Raw genomic sequence first — 20,739 nt, 5'->3', positions numbered from 1 at the left:
GCTTTTAACATGCCTGTCTTCTAATTAACATATTTTGTCGGTGCAAAGGATTAGGAGATTAAAATTATCTAAAAGTCTTTTTTTGTTTAAATTGCTTCATATTTCCCGCTTAATGATGGAGGTGATTAGATCCATTGTGCAGAAAAAAGAAGATAATTAATAAAACATAATTTTAAATTATTTTATGTGATGGGATTTAACAGTTTGCACTGTGGTATACTGGTATGTTAGTAGATAATAGAGGTAGCTTTAAAATAGGAGAACTCCATAGAAGAAAATGGTGGTATGTTAGACTTATTAAGAACACATTTATAAATAAAAGTATCTGGATTTCATATTCGAATGTGTTCATCTTTAAATTGCAAATACCAGCGAGATCGGCAATAGAGTGATGTTACAGTTTTCAAAATACCATAGAACGTGAACCATTATAGACAATTTTCTACTACAAAATCGGATTAAGTCAAAATATCGAATATCCGAAGGGTCCCTTTATATGTCACAGGATGTACAACCCAGTACAAATTCAAAATTATAAACTATTTCTTCCAAAAATGTAGCTAAAATCATAAATACCGAATATATGGGGGTCAGATGTTGACCTACATAGGCAATTTTCTGTCATATGAAGGAATACCCATTACGAACTCCAAATACAAAATTTAAAATCATTTTAATAAGATGAGCTAATACAATTTTCAGTACCTTTTTCCATAGAATATATATATATATATATATATATATATATATATATATATATATATATATATAACGTTTACAAACGTACAAAAAAAATTGGTGAGAATTTTCCAGAAAAAAAGTTATTCGTGGCGGAATTCAAGCGTGATAGTGTGATTTATTTATATTTGGCCGGTAAACAATAAGTGGTTATCCTTAGAGCACTCCAGCATTTTTATTTGAACAAATCTTTTGTGTCTCGTACCATTACTGGTAGCGTAGTCCGACGTCAAGGTAGTGGACAGAAGAAAACAGCAACATCAGCAGAATGGTTCGAAAATTAAAGAAGCTACTTGATCGAAAACCGCGTCGCAGTGGCCGAAAAATGGCTCGTGAGCTTAACATAACGCAATATTCCATTCGGAAAATATTGAAAAATTAGCTCGGGATGAAGCCATTGAAATTCCAAAAAGTGCAAGAACTTACACCGCAACAGAAAGAAAATAGACTCAAAAGAGCTAAAGAGTTGCTTCGCTTGGCCGAAAGTGGTGAACTGCCGAATTCGTTGTCCAGCAGTTTATAAACAACCAAATTGATCGTGTTTACTTGCCAAAGAGGTCAGCTGAAATGTGCACCTTCGGTTGGCCATCAAAACTCAAGCCGGCCATGGTGATGGTGTGGGCTGCCATAACAGCCGATGGTCGCCCTCCGCTCGCAATAATCGACCGTAGCATCAGAATAAATGCCGAATATTATCGCGAAAATATTCTGGAGGGTGTATTAAAGCCTTTGGTACGCGAACATTTTGGCCGCAGACCTTGGACATTCCAACAGGACTCAGCACAATCGCACTCACTCGTGCCACCCAATAATGGTTACAAAATGTTCGCTTCAATTCCAGCACAAAATGACCACCAAAATCTCAGGATACCAATCCGTTGGAATATTGTATCTGGAGTATTTTGGAAAGCAACGTTGGCACAAAAAAATACCAAAGTGTTTATCACCTTAAGCAAGCGATTAGCCGGGAATGAGCCAAATTACTGCAGAGAAATATTCGGTCAGCATATGACGGTTTCATTGGCCGTTTGAAGGCCATAATTTGTGGTAAAGTTGATCAATTCGAACAAATCTAAACTTATTCTAAATGATGATGCTATTTCCGACATATTTTACTTTCATTCAATAAAAATAAAGAAAAATGTAAATTGTTGCAGTTTTATTATTTATCATGTCTTTGTGCATTTGTTTGTAACATGGAGAAGGAAGCGAGATAGACCCATATTTACTTTTGAGCGAGATAGACCCATAGTTACTTTGATTTATGCATGTCAGTCCGTCTGTCCGTCCGTCTGTCCATATATTCTTGTGAACAAGATGCAGGTCGCATTTATTATCCGATTGAGATGAAATTTTCCAAACTACATTTGTTTGGCCCAAGGACGAACCCTATTAAAATTGGAGATAATCGGTAAAAATTTAGATAGAGCTCCCATATATAACTTCATCCGATTTACCTTTTATTGTGCATCAAACGTCTAATATTTGCACAAATAGGATGAAATTTGGCACTTACGACCGAATTGAGAAGGGTAGTATGTCAAATTTGGTGAAGATAGGTTCAGATATAGCTATAGCTCCCATATATATTGTTCATCCGATTTGTTGTATTTTTTACCCACAGCCGTAATATGCACTCCATAACAACGATATTCAGGGAAATATATCAAATACAGCTCAGAAATATCTTTGCCAAATTTTATCAAGATCTGTTCAGATTTGGATATAGCTCCCATATATATGTTTATCCGATTTCAAATAAATTGTGTACCAAATAGGCAATACAAGTCCGAATTTAAGAGATACAAATGCTTCGGCATATTTAGTCCATTGAACTTTAAATTATAATTATAATCCTAGTGTGTATGATTGAATTCTCCAATAAAAACTTTTAATTGTTACGTGGAGCTCTACTAAATTAGCAAAGTGGTGTAGGGTATCATAAAGTCGGCCCCGCCCGACTTCAGGACTTTCTTTACTGGTTTTAACTCACCCTGTATATAGAGCTTTATCTAAATTTAAACTGATTCTCACCAATTTTAATTGGGATCGTCTTTGGGCTAAGCAAACATTCTATGGAAAATTTCATCTCAGTTGGATAATTAATGCGACCTGCTTTTTGTTCACAAGAATACTTGGACATAAATCGACTCAGAAAGTAATTCAATTCAAATTCAATTCTTGCTTTCTTCTCCATGTTACAAACAAATGCGCAAAGACATAATACCCTTGCCACTATGTGGTGTAGGGTATAAAAATTGGCCTTAATAGCTGAGGGCGATATCAGAATCTCATGCGAGAGACAGGGGGAGAATTGCTACCCGAAGTGTTCGCCACTTTGGCACGTCTTCGAACATGATCAAGGCTAAGTAAAATTTTTCCGATGTACAAAGTTTGGTTAAATTCGTGTACTCTCTTTGAGAGTTATCATATGTTCCAGCCAGCCAGACAGAACGATGTTGCCAGATCGACTCCACACATCCCTCCATCATAGTGTGGAGGGTATTTTAATTATTCCGTCATTCCGTTTGTAACACTTCGAAACACCTAGGCCCTACAGATATATTCTTGATGAGCAAAAAACTTATTTGTTTTTGTTCTGCAGGACCTGTGAAATTAAAAATTAAATTGAATAAATGAAAGGAAATTAAATTATATTCGGTATTTTGCTGATTTAATTATTCGCCGGAATGGTTTCAAATTTCGTATTTGCACTCAGTAATGGTACTTCAGCCTGTAACAGAAAATTGTCTATGCAGGTCCAATTTCGCAAACCCGCCCCCCTATATCGGTACCTCCCATTGTTCGGTATTTTCCTGATTTCATTTGAATTGTTCACCGGAATTGTTTCGAATTTCATATTTGAAGTTCCTAAAGGTTACTACAGCTTATGATAAAAAATTATCTATGCAGGTCGTATAGCAGGCCGGCTCCTCCCTATATTCGGTATTTTGATGATTACAGCGACATTATTAATCGGAATTGTTTCATTTCAAAAATTGTCTATTCAGGTCCACGTCTTCGTATAGCCGCCATATATCGGTACCTCCCTATATTCCTTATTTTGACGGTTTTAGCTACACTATTCACCGGAATTATTTCATATTTCGTGTTTGAATTTCCTTATGGGTATGGGTATGCAGGTCCAGTTTTTCGCATAACCCCCCTATATAGGTACCTCCCTTTTTTCGGTATTTTGTTGCTTTCGGAGACATTATTCACCGAAATTGTTTTAAATTTCGTATTTGAAGTTCCCAATGAGAAATAGAGCCTGTGACAGAAAATTGTCAAAGCAAGCCTTCGTATAGCCCATAATTATCGGCACCTTCTTATATTTGATGATTTTAGCTACATTATTTACCGGAATTGTTTCAAATTTCGCATTTCAACTTCGTTATGGGTACTACAGCCTGTGACAGAAAATTGTCTATGCAGGTCCAGATTTTGGCAAAACGCCACAATATAAGTACTTCTCTTTATTCGGTATTTTACTGATTTCAGCGGCATCATTCACCGGAATTGTTTCATATTTCGTGTTTGAAATTCCTAATAGGAACTATATCCTATGACAGAAAACTGTCTATTCAGGTCCAGGTCTTCGTATAGCCCCCATATATCAATACCTCCCGATATTTTTTATTTTTATGGTTTAGCTACACTATTCGCCGGAATTGTTTCATATTTCGTGTTTGAAGTTCCCAATGAGAAATACAGCCTGTGGCAGGAAATTGTCAAAGCGGGTCTTCGTATGACCCCTAAATATCAGCCCCTTCTTTTATTCGGTATTTTGATAATTTTAGCTACGTTATTTACGGGAATTGTTTCAAATTTCGAATTTGCACTTAGTAATGGTCCATGTTTTCGCATAACACCCCTATATCGGTATCTCCTTTCATATATATTTTGCTGATTTCAGCGACATTTTAGACCGGAATTATTTCGAATTTATAACGGATTTTGTCTTTTATTTATTCATTTATTTATTTATTATTATTATTATTATTATTATTATTATTATTATATTATTATTATTATTATTATTATTATTATTATTATTATTATTATTATTATTATTATTATTATTATTATTATTATATTATTATTATTATTATTATTATTATTATTATTATTATTATTATTATTATTATTATTATTATTATTATTATTATTATTATTATTATTATTATTATTATTATTATTATTATTATTATTATTATTATTATATTATTATTATTATTATTATTATTATTATTATTATTATATTATTATTATTATTATTACTATAATTATTATTATTATTATTATTATTTTTTTTTTTTTTTTTTTGAATGAAAATTTTCAAATTCTTTTCAAATGGTGGAGAGTATTCAAAGTTCGGCCTTACTGCTTTTTAACTTGTTTAAATTACCTTTTTAAATCCTCTGAACTTTTTCACTGTCTTCTTTGAGTAGAAAGACCTCAAAGTAGATAAGAATAAATGCTTAGAAAATGTCAAAAACATCGGAAAAGTACTTTAGAAAAATATGATATTTTTAAACGTTTTAAATTTCTTGTCACTTGATTTTTTTCCCATACAGCCTTGACCCATTTTCCAATCGAAATCGCAAACATCAATTTGTATTATTAACTAACTCAATTTGATGCTTGACTTCTCTATTTGATGGTGTGAACCAAAATGAAATATGATTTTTTTGCAGCGCCATCATTTGTCTGAGCTCAAAACAGAGCTGTCAATCAATGTGGAATTGACAGGATACGAACTGAAAGAGAACAAAAAAAAAAAAAAACACATAACATTTTGTCCAGCTAATAAGGGACATGCATAGCCAAGCAGCAGCGATGTCACGATAACTTCAACTAAACAAACATACCGAACGAAAGCGAAAAAATAAAATGTCACAGTAGTTACACTTGGTGATAAATTCGTTACCCAAAGGTAGAAAGTGACAGGGATTCAAAAAAAAAAAAAAAAATAGTGGAAGTAAAAAAAGAAATTGTTTCTATTCAACAAGATTCTTGGAAATGCCACCAGAACTAATTGAAAAATGGAGGGAAAGCAAAGCAAAGAAAAGGAAGAGAATATAACACGGCCACATGTCACAGTTAACGCATGCCAAGAAAACGTGCAGGGAAAGGAAATGATTTATGGCTATTGGGGGCAAATAATTGAATGTCCAATGCGTAGACAGATTACGACACGTACTCAATACATGTCCAATTCACGCACACACACACACACGCATAGCCTTCATGGTGAATTGCCTAAGGGAAGCAATGCGGTTTGAGGTGTCCTGAGAACACGTAAAGGAATTCCCCTCCAGCGGAAACCTCTCCCCCTTCAGCAAACATTTCTTAATTGACACTAGAAATTGATCCTATTTTGTTGGGTTGCCCACCACCAGGTTGTAAACACCGAACATACACAAATACCTACATACGTACTTACATAATTCACACATTCATGTTACAAGCTTTGTAACAATTGCTTTCTTTGTTCTCCTTGTAATAAAAATCTATTTTTATATTTTCCAATTTACCTTCTGTTCTTTTTTCACGCTCTCTCTTCTCTTACAGATAATATTCGACAGTTTTACTGTGGGTCGCTTTGACGAGGGTATGGTCGATTCAGATGTGGATGGCTATGAGACGAGTCTTAGCCCCACAGGAGAATTACCGGGATGTCCAGAAGGCTTCATGCAGGTAAGTTCAAACAAAACAAAGCAATCAAAATGTACAACCGCAAAACAACAATGGGAATAGATGATGAAGAAGAACAGTAAGACAGCAACAAAATCAAGCAAAAAGAAGAAAATTGTTTTGTTGTTCCCAAAAAAAAAAAAAAACCAAAACTTTGCAACCACAAGTTTTGGAAAAAAAGGAAATAGCATAAGATTAAAAAAAAATCCAATAAAAATTGTGATATGGTTTTTCTATCAATTTTGTATTTAAAAATAATCGTTAGTTACAAAAAATATTTGAAATTGAAAAATGAAATAATTTTGAACATATACTTTCTAAATACCTAATTAAAATCAACCCAGATTTGGATTCAGCTTTCAATACCACAATTGGACCGAAGATATGAGAGATACATCAAAATCTTGGTCGCGAGGGGAGATATGTAGCAATGCGTCGGAAGAAACTTTCAACGTCGGATACGAATTTGGTCCGACTTCTGTCCGAAAACTATATGGAGTGGTTGACGTGTTGTCAGAACGAAGGGTCGGATGACAGTCTGAAATTTTAGTCGATTTTCGAACTGAAATCGGACCTAATTAGTAAGGATATTCATGGAGAATTTGGAAGGAAAATTAGAGATGTCGGGACGAACTCGGAATAAATGTCGTGCACATTTCTGATTTTATGCCGAAATTCTAACAGTCTTCGGTCCGAATTCGGAAAGATGGTCTTATGAGGTTCTGATGTACATACCGTCGAGTTTTAACACGCAAAGTATCATACACATTGCGTAATGTTCATCAAAGGAGTCAGCTAGTAATACCCTCCACCACACATAGTATGTAGGGTATATTAATTTCGTCATTCCGTTTGTAATAAAAAAACTGCAACAAAGTCCAACGCTATAATTTTTACATTTTTTTTTTAATATTATTAAATTAAAACAAACAAGTTAAAAAGCAGTAAGTTCGGGCCGAACTTTTAATACCCTCCATCATTTGGAACGAATTTGGAAATTTAAAAAAATAAAATCCTTAAAAAATTCTCTTAAATTTTAAAAATACCGAATATTGCGGTTATATTGGGGTCTATACGACGTGGACCAACATAGGTATTGTTTGCCATTAGCCATTACCATATTCAAATTCGAAACTTGAAATAAACGGTGAATAATGTAGCCAAGATCATCAAAATATCGAATATAGGGAGGTACCATTATCATATCATAGACAATTTTCTGTCACAGGCTATAGCATCCATTACTAACGTCAAATACGACATCTCAAACAATTTCGGTGGGTATTGTACCTAAATTTGTCAAAATACCGAATATAGGGAGGTACTGATATATGGGGCCTATACGAAGACCTGGACCTGCACAGACATTTTTCTGTCACAGACTGTAGTTCCCATTACGATCTCTGCATACGTAATTTGAATCAATTCCGGTGAATAATGGCGCTAAAATGATCAAAATACCGAATTTTGGGAGGTACCGTTATATGGGGCTATACGAAGACGTGGACCTTCACACACAATTTTCTGTCATAGGCTGTAGCATCCATTACGAACTTCAAATACCAAAGTTGAAACAATTCCGGAGAATAATGTCGCTAAAATCATCAAAATACCGAATATCGGGAGGTACCGCTATATGGGGGCTATATGAAAACGTGGACCTACATGGTCCATTAACGAACTTAACCTGCCTACTGGACAAATAAACACGTGTGCAAAATTTTAGCCTTTTATCTCAATTCGTTCAAAAGATAGCGTGATTGCAACAGACAGACAGACGGACAGGCAGACAGGCGGACATGGCTAAATCGACTTAGAATTTTACGCTGATCAAGAATATATATATTTTGTTGGGTCTGACATGAGTATTTCGTATAGTATGGTGGAGGGTATAAAAATGACGGAAATATCATCAAATTTTAGAAAAGTTTAGATTTGTTCGAATTGATCAAACGCTGCCCGAATGCTGCTCTGTGGTATTTTGGCCCATTCCCGGCGAAGCGCTTGCTTGAGGTGATCAACACTTTGCTATTTTTAGTGCCAACCTAACCTTGCAAAATACTCCAGACACAATAGTCCAACGGATTGGTGTCCAGAGATTTTGGTGGCCCTTGTGCTCTGGAAATGAATCGGGGAACCTCATTTTGTATACATTCATGGGTGGCGCATGATATGTGCGATAGTTCTGAGCACTGTCGGAAGGTCTAAGGACTGCGGCCAAAATGTTTGCGTTGCTTTAATACACCCTCCAGAATATTTTCGCGATAATATTCGGCATTTATTATAATGCCAAGGCCGATTAATACGAGCGGAGAGCGACCATCGGCTGTTATGGCGGCCCACATTATCACAATGGCCAGCGTTTGAGTTCTGGTGGCCAACCGAAGGTGGACATTTTCAGCTGACCTCTTTGGCAAGTAAACACGACCATTTTGCGATCTGCAGTACAACGAATGGTTTTCTCATCGGAGAAAACCAAATTCGGCAGTTCACAACTTTTGGCCAAGCGCAGCAACTCTTTAGCTCCTTTGACTCTATTTTCTTTCTGTTGTGGTGTAAGTTCTTGCACTTTTTTCGAATTTCAATGGCTTTACCCCGAGCCCATTTGTTCACCTCACGAGCCATTTTGCGGGCCCTGTAACGCGGGTTTCGATCAAGACGCTTCTTTTCTTTTCGAACCATTTCTGCTGATGTTGCTATTTTCTTCCATCCACTTCCTTGACGTCGGGCTACGCTACCAGTATCACGGTAACGAGCGATGGTACGAGACACAAAAGATTTATTCACATTTCAATGCTGGAGTGCTCTAACGACAGCCACTTGTGGTTTTCCAGCCAAATATAAAGAGATCACATTATCACGCTTGAAATCCATAACGAAGAACTTTTTTTTCTGGAAAATTCTCACCAAAATACTTTTGCGCGCTTAAAAACCTATTGGGAATTTATTTGAAGAAGATCCTACCATTAATCAATCATTGCCTTTAGAGCGGTAATACTTTGGCTTCAGAGCGAACTAATACATTGGATGTCCAATTCTGAATCGATTTTCAGCAAATTTTACGGATACATTTTTATCTTTTACATCAAAAAACATTGCTATAGTGTGCATGATATCACATCGAGAAGGATTTTAGTAAAATTATTTGTATCGGAGCCTAGTTTCACCAAATGGAAAGGTACGTCCCGAAATTCACTCCATTTGGGCTGATGTTAACCATAATTTGCACAATAAACCTGAAATCGGATTAAGGTATTTCCAAGCTCTATAAAATATCTTGTACCAAATATCATTTTTGTGGAGGGCATTTTACGAATGTTTGGGACTTAAACAACAAATCGGATGAAGCATATATATGGGAGTTATTGCTATATCTGAACCGATTTTCACCAAATTTAATGTACTTGCTTCTAGACTGAACTCTGATATTGACTGATATTGGCTATTTGGTGCACAACTAACCCCAAAACGGTTGGGGATCTTGACAAAATTTGATACACTTATTTCAGAGCTGTATCTGATATCTGGTACCAAAATCATGTTTGTAGAATGCATTTTACGCTTGTGAGGGAATTTAAACATAAAATCGGATATAGTTATATCTGAACCGATCTCAAAAAAAAATTACAGGTATTTTCGAGCTGTATCTGATGTCCGATACCAAATATAATTTTTTGGAGTGCATGCAAGGGACTCTCGCATGTGAGGGACTTAAAACCATAAATCGGATGAAACATATATATGAGAGCTATCTATATCTGAACCGATTTTCTCCGAATTAGATTTACTTGCCTCTAGACTGAATTCGGTGGGATGTAACAAAATACAGGTAATTTGAACTTTTATTAGCCATTTGGTGCACAAATAACCCGAAAATTGGTACAGCGACCATGTAACCTCCCAATTTTTTCCGTTTTTTAAGGTATTGACACTGGTTTTCAAGAGGATTGACGAACAATTTACGTTAATGATTTTTAGGTTCTCACTAAAAACATTTTTCTGTAGCTATTATTGAGCGCTTCTGCTTGATTCTACATATTATGGCTCTAATAGCTCCTTTCAATTTCAGGACTTTCGAGGATTTTAATCCTGTTTTCCAATGGAATTTTGATTTAAATGTCTATATTTTCTATCTATATTGCCAAAAAATCATCATTCAATGGACACTAAATTTAAAACCTATGAATAACCCTAAAAAATATAGAAAAAAAGAAATAACCCGCAAAAATTGCAAATATGGATTTTGCCCTGAAATTCCTCAAGAATCACTGAACCTATATTTATCAAAGAAAACCCGAAGGAAGTCTTTAGATAAAATGAAATATATGAACATATCGATCGAAGAACATTTCCATAGGTCATTACAATATTCCAAGACAACAAAATTCGGTTAATACTGTCGCTAAAATAGTCAAAATTCGGAATATAGGGAAGTACCGATAAATTGGGGGCTATACAAAGACCTGGACCTACATTGGTAGTTTCCTGTCACACGCTGTAATACTCATTAGGAACTTTAAATGCAAAATTGAAACAATTCCGGTGAATAATGTCGGTAAAATCACCTAAATGCCGAATAACGGAGTGAATACGATAACTTTGACTTACATAGACAATTATTTTATAAGGGGTAAAGTGCTTAGAAGGAACTTCTTGTGTTACTTTCCAGACAATTCCATTGAAAATATTGCCTAAAATTAGCAAAATACCGAATATAGGGAGGTGCCGTTACATGGAGGATATACGATATCGTGGGCCTATATAGACAATCTTCCAGGAGGTAAAGTACTCACACAGTAGTCCTTGTATAGAATTGCAGACAATTCCATTGAAAATGCGGCTAAAATTATCAAAATACCGAATATCGTGGGGAACTGTTATATTGGGGCTATACGATATCGTAGACCTATATAGATAATTATCTTCCAGGGGACAAAGTACTCACAAAGAACTCCTTGTATGGATTTTCAGACAATGCCATTGGAAAATGTGGCTAAAATTAGCAAAATACCCAATATCGGGGGTCCTGTTATATGGGGGCTATATGATTTCGTGGACCGATATAGCTCATCTTGGAAGTTGACCTACCTGCAGACAAAACACTTATCTGCGTGTTTCCAACTCTAGCGTGTTTCCAACAGACGGAGGGACAAGGTCTAAAAGTATTATTTCGATGATAGAATGGCGAACTTTTTATACCCCCCATACTATGTATGGTGGAGGGTATAAAAATAATGGACCATCGAACCTCATACAGCTATTATTATTAATTATTAATATTAACTACGGTCGCAGAGCATCAATTTTTATCTAACATATCCTAATTTAAAACCCTCCTTTATTTTCCACCAAATAAAATATCTGGAGCACCTTTAGTAACCTAATTTTTTCTACTCACTATAACACAAACAAAGGTACTTCATTTAGTTCTTATAATGATTGTTATAAAATTGAATCCGATAAGACATTGGCTATTGAAAGAATTTCCGGTTGGCAGAGAGAAACAATAAGCCAACGTCGAAGAGGACGGAGAAGAAGAACAAAAAACTGTCTGCCTATCCTTTTTGTGTGTGATGACAAATTGTGAAATGACCCTTCTCGAAAAACCTTTCAATTCACATTTAGCCATTCGTTCGGTAGGTATCAAGAAAAATAATTGAAGTCCATGACCTCTTCAGAGCGCCACAGAAAACAATTTCCAGCAAAGAAATTACCTTAACCCCCAAACCAGACACAATGCAACCAAGACACACACGCACATAGACACATAACTTGAGGTAGAATTTCCTTTCGAAAACAATAAAGAAACTCAGGCACGCACACTAGCATAGACAAATACTCATACACTAATATATATAAAAATAATAACAATAACAAACCAGGCAACCAAGTTGAAGTAGTAGTTGTAGCCATACAGGACCAGAATTCTCAGGACATTACCTTTTTGAAAGCTTTATAAAAAAAGAATGCCTCACACACACACTTCTACCTTTTTGTTGGAGAAGTGGAAGCAGCAGAATTTGAACAAAAACATATATGATGTATGTAAGTATGTGTTGGTTTGCCAGTAATATTGGCAGTCAAAAACACTTGCCGCAAGCAAAAGCCTTAGATGCCACATAAAGCATGAATTGAGGTTGCTTTGTTGAGGATTTGTTGAGCATTTGCTGCTGGTGTTTGCAGTCGTTTTTTGTTGTTTCTTTTTTGCAACATAACCAACCAGCCAGCGATCTCCCACCACCACCCCCTTTTTCCTTTCATCACAGCAATTGTTATTATGAAACATAAACCCTGCCGCTTCGTTTCTAAGAAATTCTTAAGAGTCAAAGGGGGGAGTTTTAAGTACACACAGCTACCAGAATCTACTCAGACTCAATAAGTCCCTGGCTCACACACACACACACACGGACACTCACGTACTTCTTCATCTGACATGGATGCTTATAAATATGGTCTTATGATAATGTGCGGCTAAACATATATATTTGTGTGTGTGAGAGAGTGTGTGCTGGTATGCCAGGAAACGGATGTAATGTTTTTGTTTTATGTGTGTGTGTGAGTGTGCGTATTCTTTTTTTTCTGTGGCATACCTCACTCCTCTCAAATACCATTTGAACGCCAAATAATTCTTTCGAAGGATGCAGGATTTGTGTAATAGAAATTGTTGCGGTTTTTTTTTCTATTGTTGTTGTTGTTATTTATTTTGATTTTCCTTCGGTCCGGATTTCTTTTGTTTTCGGAAGAGTGAATTCGTTGCTGTTGTTGTTGTTTTTTTTTTTGCTTCTCTTTTTTTTTTTGTTTGATATAGGTAGTAGTTTTGTGAGCCACATTTCTTCGGCAGTAACACTTCATTTATAATGTTCACTCCATATGCAATTCACTGAACCGTACAGAACAATAGAAATCGGATTTTATCGATTTACAAGAAAATTTCTGTTTTATTTCACTTCTTTTTTTCTCTTTGTTTTTTTTTTTTTTTTTTTTTTTTTTGGGTGTAATGGAAAAGAACAAAACACCACAAAACAAAATTGGGCTAAATAACACAATATACATGACTTTTATTAAACCAAAGGGAGAAATGCTTGAATGGTCGGTCGATATTGTGGAAAAGGATAATTTCGAGAGGATAAATAAGGGAAGGGAAATTCATATCTTGCAATGGAAATGTTTTATGATTTTTTCTTCCCCAGTAAGTTGTGGCTATATGACGATATGCCATTGTAACTCATCATAATAATCACTTAAGCCCAAAGAGGTCTTATAAAATGAATAGCTGTACATTACGTCACACTGAGGCAAAAGTATCATTTCTTTGTGGATTTTTTTAGAAATATAATTCCGGTCGAATGCAACTCTTAATGCCTTCCACACTAGTCATAACTGTCGTGGTCTAGTATTCAAGAGTTTTATATAAATCACATCTCTTACTATTTAATTGCCACATAACATTTCGAAAAAAACTTTCCTTTATATGAAGACTACACGAAAACGTGGACCTACACACAGAAGGTAGGACCTATTGCCAACTCCAAATATCAACTTTACGAAAATTCCTTTAAAAATTTTGTCTGATACCATTCAAATATCGAATATCTGTATTTTCCGTTTTATGGAGTATAAACGAATAATGAGTTATTCCTAAAGATGTTTTCAAAGACAAATTCGGTTTCAAAACACCTTTAATCGGGTAGTACCGATAAATAAGGGGTATGAGAAGTCGTGGCCCCGTGTATGTAATTTTCAGACAAAAATATATTTTGGTAAAATTGTTTCTACCTACTAGATTTGGTATGAAGCTAGAGCGATTACCATCCAAATATGGAATATCGGAGGCTACCATTTTATGGTGTATAAACGAAACTGTGGGGCCATTATCATATCAAAAATCAGATGATCAGATTTTTGCGAGGATGTTTTCAGAGACAAATGCGGTTTCAAAACATATTTAATAGGGCAGTACCGATATATTAGGGGTGTGAAAAGTCGTGGTATGTCATTTTTAGACCTAAAATACATGTTAGTAAAATTTTGTCTTCCTACTTGAACCGGTATTAAAGCTAGAGCGATTTCCATAGACAGACAAATCGACATAGCATCGTATGTAGTTTGGTATAATAACGACGTACAAGCCGAACTACAAACTAAATTTTCTGTCCATAGTATGGTGGAGGATATAAAGAAGATATAAGATGGACCCACTTATGTTTTATGTCGGTTTGTCCATGTAAATATAATAAATACGGAATCTACTTTAATTACAAAATTACATGGACAAACCGACATAAAACATAACATGCATTAGGGGTGTTATGTCTATGTGCATTTGTCTGTAACATAGAGAGCCATAAATGCTTTTGATGATCTTCATAGAATCACTTTTTGACTCGATTTATGCATGTCAGTCCGCCCGTCTGCCCATGTATTTTTATAAATAAAATGCAGGTCGCTATCAGTCCAAATGACCTGAATTTTGGCACATCCGACCGAATTCATTCTGGAAGTAAGTGTGTCAAATTTGGTGAAAATCGGATAAGATATAGCTAAAGCTCACATATATATGTTTCATCCGATTTGGTGTTTAAGTGCCTCACATTCTTAATATGCATTCGACAAATTTGACGGTTGGTATCAGATATCAAATTTAGACCTGGAATACCACTCCCGAATTTTATCATGATCGGTTCACATTTGGATTTATCTCCCATATATATCATCAACCGATTTCGGTTTAATTGGGCACCAAATGGCCAATATCAGTCCAAAAGTCATGAATTTTGGTACATCCGACCGAATTCGGCCTAGGAATAAGTACGTTAAATTTGGTGAAAGTCGATTCAGAATTGGAAATGCCTCCCTCATATTAGTTCCTTCTGTGGAAAAATAGGTTCAGATATAGATATAGCTCCCATATATATGTTTTATTCGATTTGGTGTTAAAGTCCCTCACATGCGTAATATGCACTCCACACGATGATATTTGATACCAGATACTGCTCGAAGGCCACTTTTTGCAAGTATTGCACAAGCACTATAGTGGCAGATTCAATCATTGGCGAAATCTGACCTATAGCTTATGGTGGGTCTAATTACTGCACACTGTAACATGAGGGCCATTACTTCGAAGTGGAGGGGCGATGACAACGAATGCTGTCATGTCTATCAGGATGAGGAGGAAACTGAGACGGTAGAGCACTTACACTACCACTGTACAACTCTCTTTGGAGTCAGACAGAGGCTGAAAACTGAGCCAGCAGCTTTGCTTCAGTTAGCCTGAAGACTGAAACGGCTAAAGACAACACGCTGATTACAACATAGCGATACTCTCATAATTGTCTTCTCCATATCTTCTAACTCCTTCCTTCTTCTCTATTTTACTACCTCTCCTTCTTTTCTGAAATTATTCTCTTTCAAATTGGATGTACACAGAGCACCAGCTGGTCACCGAGTGGAGTGGTTGTTCAAACAACCACGCATCCTTTTACCTTACTTACTGCTCGAATATACTTCTACCAAATTTGATTGAGATCAGTTCAGATTTTTTATAGTTTCGATACACATCTTCACCCGATTTTACAGTTATTGTTCGCCATATATGTAATATTATCCTAAATTGAATAGATTTTTTCATATTCAACTGAATTTTACCATTTGGTGAAACTCGGTCCAGCATATCTCTTGCTCCAAAAATTGTTATACCCTCCACCATTCAATGAAGGGTATATTAATTTTGTCATTCCGTTTGTAACTCTTCGAAGTATTTATAGTAGACCCTACAAAGTATATATATTCTGTATCAGCGTAAAATACCATCTAGCGTGTCCGTCTGTCTGTCTGCCTGTTGTAAACTTTCGAACGAATTGAGATAGAAGGCTAAAATTTTGCATAATTGCATAGTTTAGCAGAGGGCAGTTTAAGTTCGTAAATGGGCCAGGTCGGTCCACGTTTTCGTATATCTCCCATATAACGGCACCTCCCGATATTCGGTATTTTCATGATCTTAGCGACAGTGTTTACCGAAATTGTTTTACTACAGCCTATGACAAAAAACATTGTATGTAGGTTCACGTTTTCGTGTATCCCCCATATAACGGTACATCCCGATATTTTGATGATTTTAGCTACATTATTTACCGGAATTGTTTCAAATTTGGTATTTGAAGTTCGTAATGGGTACTACAGCCTTTGACAAAAATTTCATAAGCAGGTTCACGTCTTCGTATAGTCTCTATGTAACAGTTTGCATTTAAGTGGTAGTTTCCGGAAGTTTTTTGAAAATTTTCAAGTTCCTTCCACATGGTACTTAGCTGCTTCTTTACTTGTTTTAATATAATTCTTATCGAAATCATATCATGCGCTATTCAGTAATTTTATTGGTATTAGAGGTAACAAAAGCCTCCGTCAAATTTGTTGAAAATCGATTCAGAGCTGAATATAGGTCCCAAATTGTGACTATTCTAAAGCATGATACGCATTCACGACTTTGGCCTTTCCTTACTGTTTTATACCTGGGAAAGGAGCGTATATTAACTTTGTCATTCCGTTTGTAACATCCTTAAATATTCGTCGTAGACCCCATAAATATTCATAATCAGCATATAATTCTAAGTCGATTTAACGATGTCCGTCTGTCTGTTGAAATCATGATACAACCCACATTATTTGACGTAGAACGCCAACATTTAGCAGAGCAATTTGTATTGTGTCCAGGATGGTTGGTATTGAAAATGAGATATATCGGTCCACGTTCTGGTATAGTCCCCATATAACGGTACCTCCCTATATTCGGTATTCTGATGATTTATGCCACATTTTTTCACGAATTTGTCTGAAAATTGGTATTTGTAGGTCATAACGGGTCCCTGTGCGTGTGGCAAAACATTGCATGTATAGTTCCACGTTTTGGTATAGACCCCATATAAAGGTACCTCCCGATATTCGGTATTTTAATTTTTTTTCCACATTTTTTCACGGATTTGTCTAAAATTGGTATTTGTTGGGTTCCAGTTCCGGTGGCGAAACCTTGCATGTATGGGTCCACGATTTGGTATGGCCCCCATATAACGGTACCTCCCGATATTCGACATTTTAATGGTTTTTGACACATTTCTTCTAATGTTTCCTTTACTCTAAGGTGGAGGGTATTAAAAGTTTGGCCCCGTCGAACTTAATGTTTATACCCTACACCACATAGTGGTAAGGGTATTATGTCTTTGTGCATTTGTTTGTAACATGGAGAAGGGAACGAGATAGACCCATAGTTACTTTTGAGAACCTTCATAGAATCACTTTCTGAGTCGATTTATGCATGTCCGTCCGTCTGTCCGTCCGTCCGTCCGTCCGTCTGTCCATGTATTCTTGTGAACAAAAAGCAGGTCGCATTTATTATCCGATTGAGATGAAATTTTCCAAACAATATTTTTTTGGCCCAAGGACGAACCCTATTGAAATTGGTGAGAATCGGATCAAATTTAGATATAGCTCCCATATATATCTTCATCTGATTTCGGGTTAAATGAGCACCAAATGTCCACTATCAGTCCAAATTACCTGAATTTTGGCACACCCAACCGAGTTCGGCCTAGAAGCAAGTATATCAAATTTGGAGAAAATCGGTTCAGATATAGCTATAGCTCCCATATATATCTTTCATCCGATTTGATCTTTAAGTCCCTCACATTCCTACTATGCACTCCACAACCGTGATATTTGGTACCAGGTATTAGATGGAGCACAGAAATAGCTGTTTTAAATTTTATCGAAATCGGTTCAGATTTGGATATAGCTCCTATATGTATCTTCATCCGATTTCGGGTTAATTGACCACCAAATGGCCAATATCAGCCCAAATGGCCCGAATTTTGGCACATGTGACCGAGATTAGCCTTAAAGCAAATACAACAAATTTGGACAAAATCGGTTCAGGAACAGCTATAGCTCCCATATATATGTTTTATCCGATTTGGTGTTTAAGCCTCTAACATTCGTAATATGCACTCCACAAGAATGATATTTGGTACCAGATATAAGATACAGCCCAGAAATAGCTGTTTGTAATTTTATCGAAATCGGTTCAGATTTGGATATAGCTCCCATATATATCTTCATCCGATTTCGGGTTAATTGTGCACCAAACGGCCGATATAAGTCCAAATGGACTGAATTTTAGTACATCGGACCAAATTCAGCCTAGAAGCAAGTATATCAAAATTAGTGAAAATCGGTTCAGATATAGATATAGCAACCATATATATGTTTCATCCGATTTAGTGTTTTAGTCCACATACATTCGTAATATTCACTCCACAACCGTGATATTTGGTACCAGGTATTAGATGGAGCACAGGAATAGCTGTTTTAAATTTTATCGAAATCGGTTCAGATTTGGATATAGCTCCCATATATATCTTCATCCGATTTAGCGTTAAATGTGCACTAAATGGTCAATATCAGCCCAAATCACCTGAATTTTCGTACATAAGACCGAATTCAGTCTAGAAGCTAATACGTAAAATTTGGAGAAACCCGGTTCAGAGATAGCTATAGTTCGTAAAATGCACGATAGAATTAGAGAGATTTTGATTTTGTACCAAATATCTCATAGAGCTCTGAAATGCCCTGTATAAACCTTTTTACGAGAGCTCTACTAAATATGCATAGTGGTGTAGGGTATCATATAGTCGGCCCCGCCCGACTTTTGAGCTTTCCTTACTGGTTTTTTTACTTGTTTACCTCAGCTGCTGGGACCCTTATGCGTTTGAAGGACTCAGTTTTCTCAACTCAAACAATACATGAAATCGATATACGCTTTTATACAAAATTTTTCAAACTCCACTAATTTCAAAATTTGCATTAAAAAGTGATAAAATATGTACACCATGTTTAGGTAAGTGTGAACATCATATATTCAGTATTTACACGATAATAAAAGTGGGCCAGGCTTATGACATCCCAAGAAATTTTACTTGCTTCATTTGTAATGACCGATGCTTTTAAGTTTTAAATAGCTGATCATAATATCATATATTAATTAATATATGATACAAGTAATATTGCCAAGGAACCATAATCCGTTAGCTTGAAAAAATGCGGAAAAGATGAGAATTTTCTCTCTCTATTTAACTAACTTTGCAATGTAAACTTTTAAGAGGTTGATGTACGTTCTTCGTTTTTAGCTCTAATTTCATAACCTATTGATTTTTCCTGTAGTTTTGGAAGCAATATCTTCTATTGCAAGATAAAATAAACCTGAATACTAACGTTAAAGATTCGTCTTGTTTTTATGTATTCCTCCAAAATATATGAAAAGTAACAACTGATTATCCTAATGTGAAAAATGATTACATGCTCATTTTAGCTGAAAGGCAACTTATTTCGCCTAGTTTGGGTTTTTCATTAAATTTTTTCCAAAAATTCATTTAACTTGTGTATTTTCGTAGTAAGACTCACGAGAGAACACTATCGAAATAACACACTCGCCAACAAACTCCTTTTTGCCCCTCACAGCGCCCCCTTTCACAAATTGAGAAAACAAACAGATTCATGCTGCTGGTGAAGGGATTTAAAAACAGGTTAAAAGTTTCACTCGTAATTCGTTTATTCAAAATCAATATTGAAATGAGTTCAGACAAACAGATAAAGCACACAACGATTTACACTAACACACACGCACACACACACACACAGATAGCTGAAGCCTGGTTGAACTCAAAACACATAGAAGCCAGGACGAAAGAATGTGAAATAAACAAACAAACAAACAGAGAACAGAAACAACAAAAATAATGTATGTTAAACAAAGCTAAAGAGAAAATTTACTAAAATGAGGTCGTTCAAGCACGTACACAAGTGGGTTGAGTCGACAGTCGTCGGGGGAGAGGGAGAGAAAGATTTTCTTTTTCTTTCTTTTTTTTTTGCCGATTGCTCTCTGAATCAATGAATTGAACTGAATGCTTAACACACAAAAGGTTATATTGAATTTAAATAAAATTGCAAACAAACAATGAAAACAAAAAAAATTGGCCACAGTTGAGCATTACCATATTTTGTTTTCTGTCTCGGACTAATTTAAAGGGTTTTATCTTTTCATTCCCTGTTTCAATCGCCATCCCACGACTATATTTCTGCATGAATAAAATAAGGAATTTATTGGTAGCAAACCATGACCTATTTTTGAATAATCTTTACAGTTTTTTATTTAAATTGTGGAGATTTTGGTAGCTTGTAGTAGATTAGGTTCAATCGACCGAAATAATTTTTTCAAATGTGGGAGATCAAATATACATGTTGACATACACATTGACAGAG

At 35.6% G+C, this 20,739-nt stretch overlaps 1 protein-coding gene across 1 annotated transcript in view; it reads left to right on the top strand.

Moving 5' to 3' along the window:
* LOC101900285 (uncharacterized) overlaps positions 1–20,739 on the top strand; it is a 510,960-nt gene that overhangs the window by 175,010 nt on the left and 315,211 nt on the right. Inside the window, exon 5 of the mRNA XM_059129113.1 lies at positions 6,313–6,438. Coding sequence (XP_058985096.1) covers positions 6,313–6,438 — 126 coding nt within the window. The remainder of the gene's footprint in view (positions 1–6,312; positions 6,439–20,739) is intronic.

The sequence above is a fragment of the Musca domestica genome, unplaced genomic scaffold (assembly GCF_030504385.1).
Source record: "Musca domestica strain aabys unplaced genomic scaffold, Musca_domestica.polishedcontigs.V.1.1 6, whole genome shotgun sequence".
Lineage (NCBI taxonomy): Eukaryota > Metazoa > Arthropoda > Insecta > Diptera > Muscidae > Musca > Musca domestica.
The sequence above is the reverse complement of the archived record's forward strand: the minus strand, read 5'-3'. Positions and strand labels throughout refer to the sequence as shown.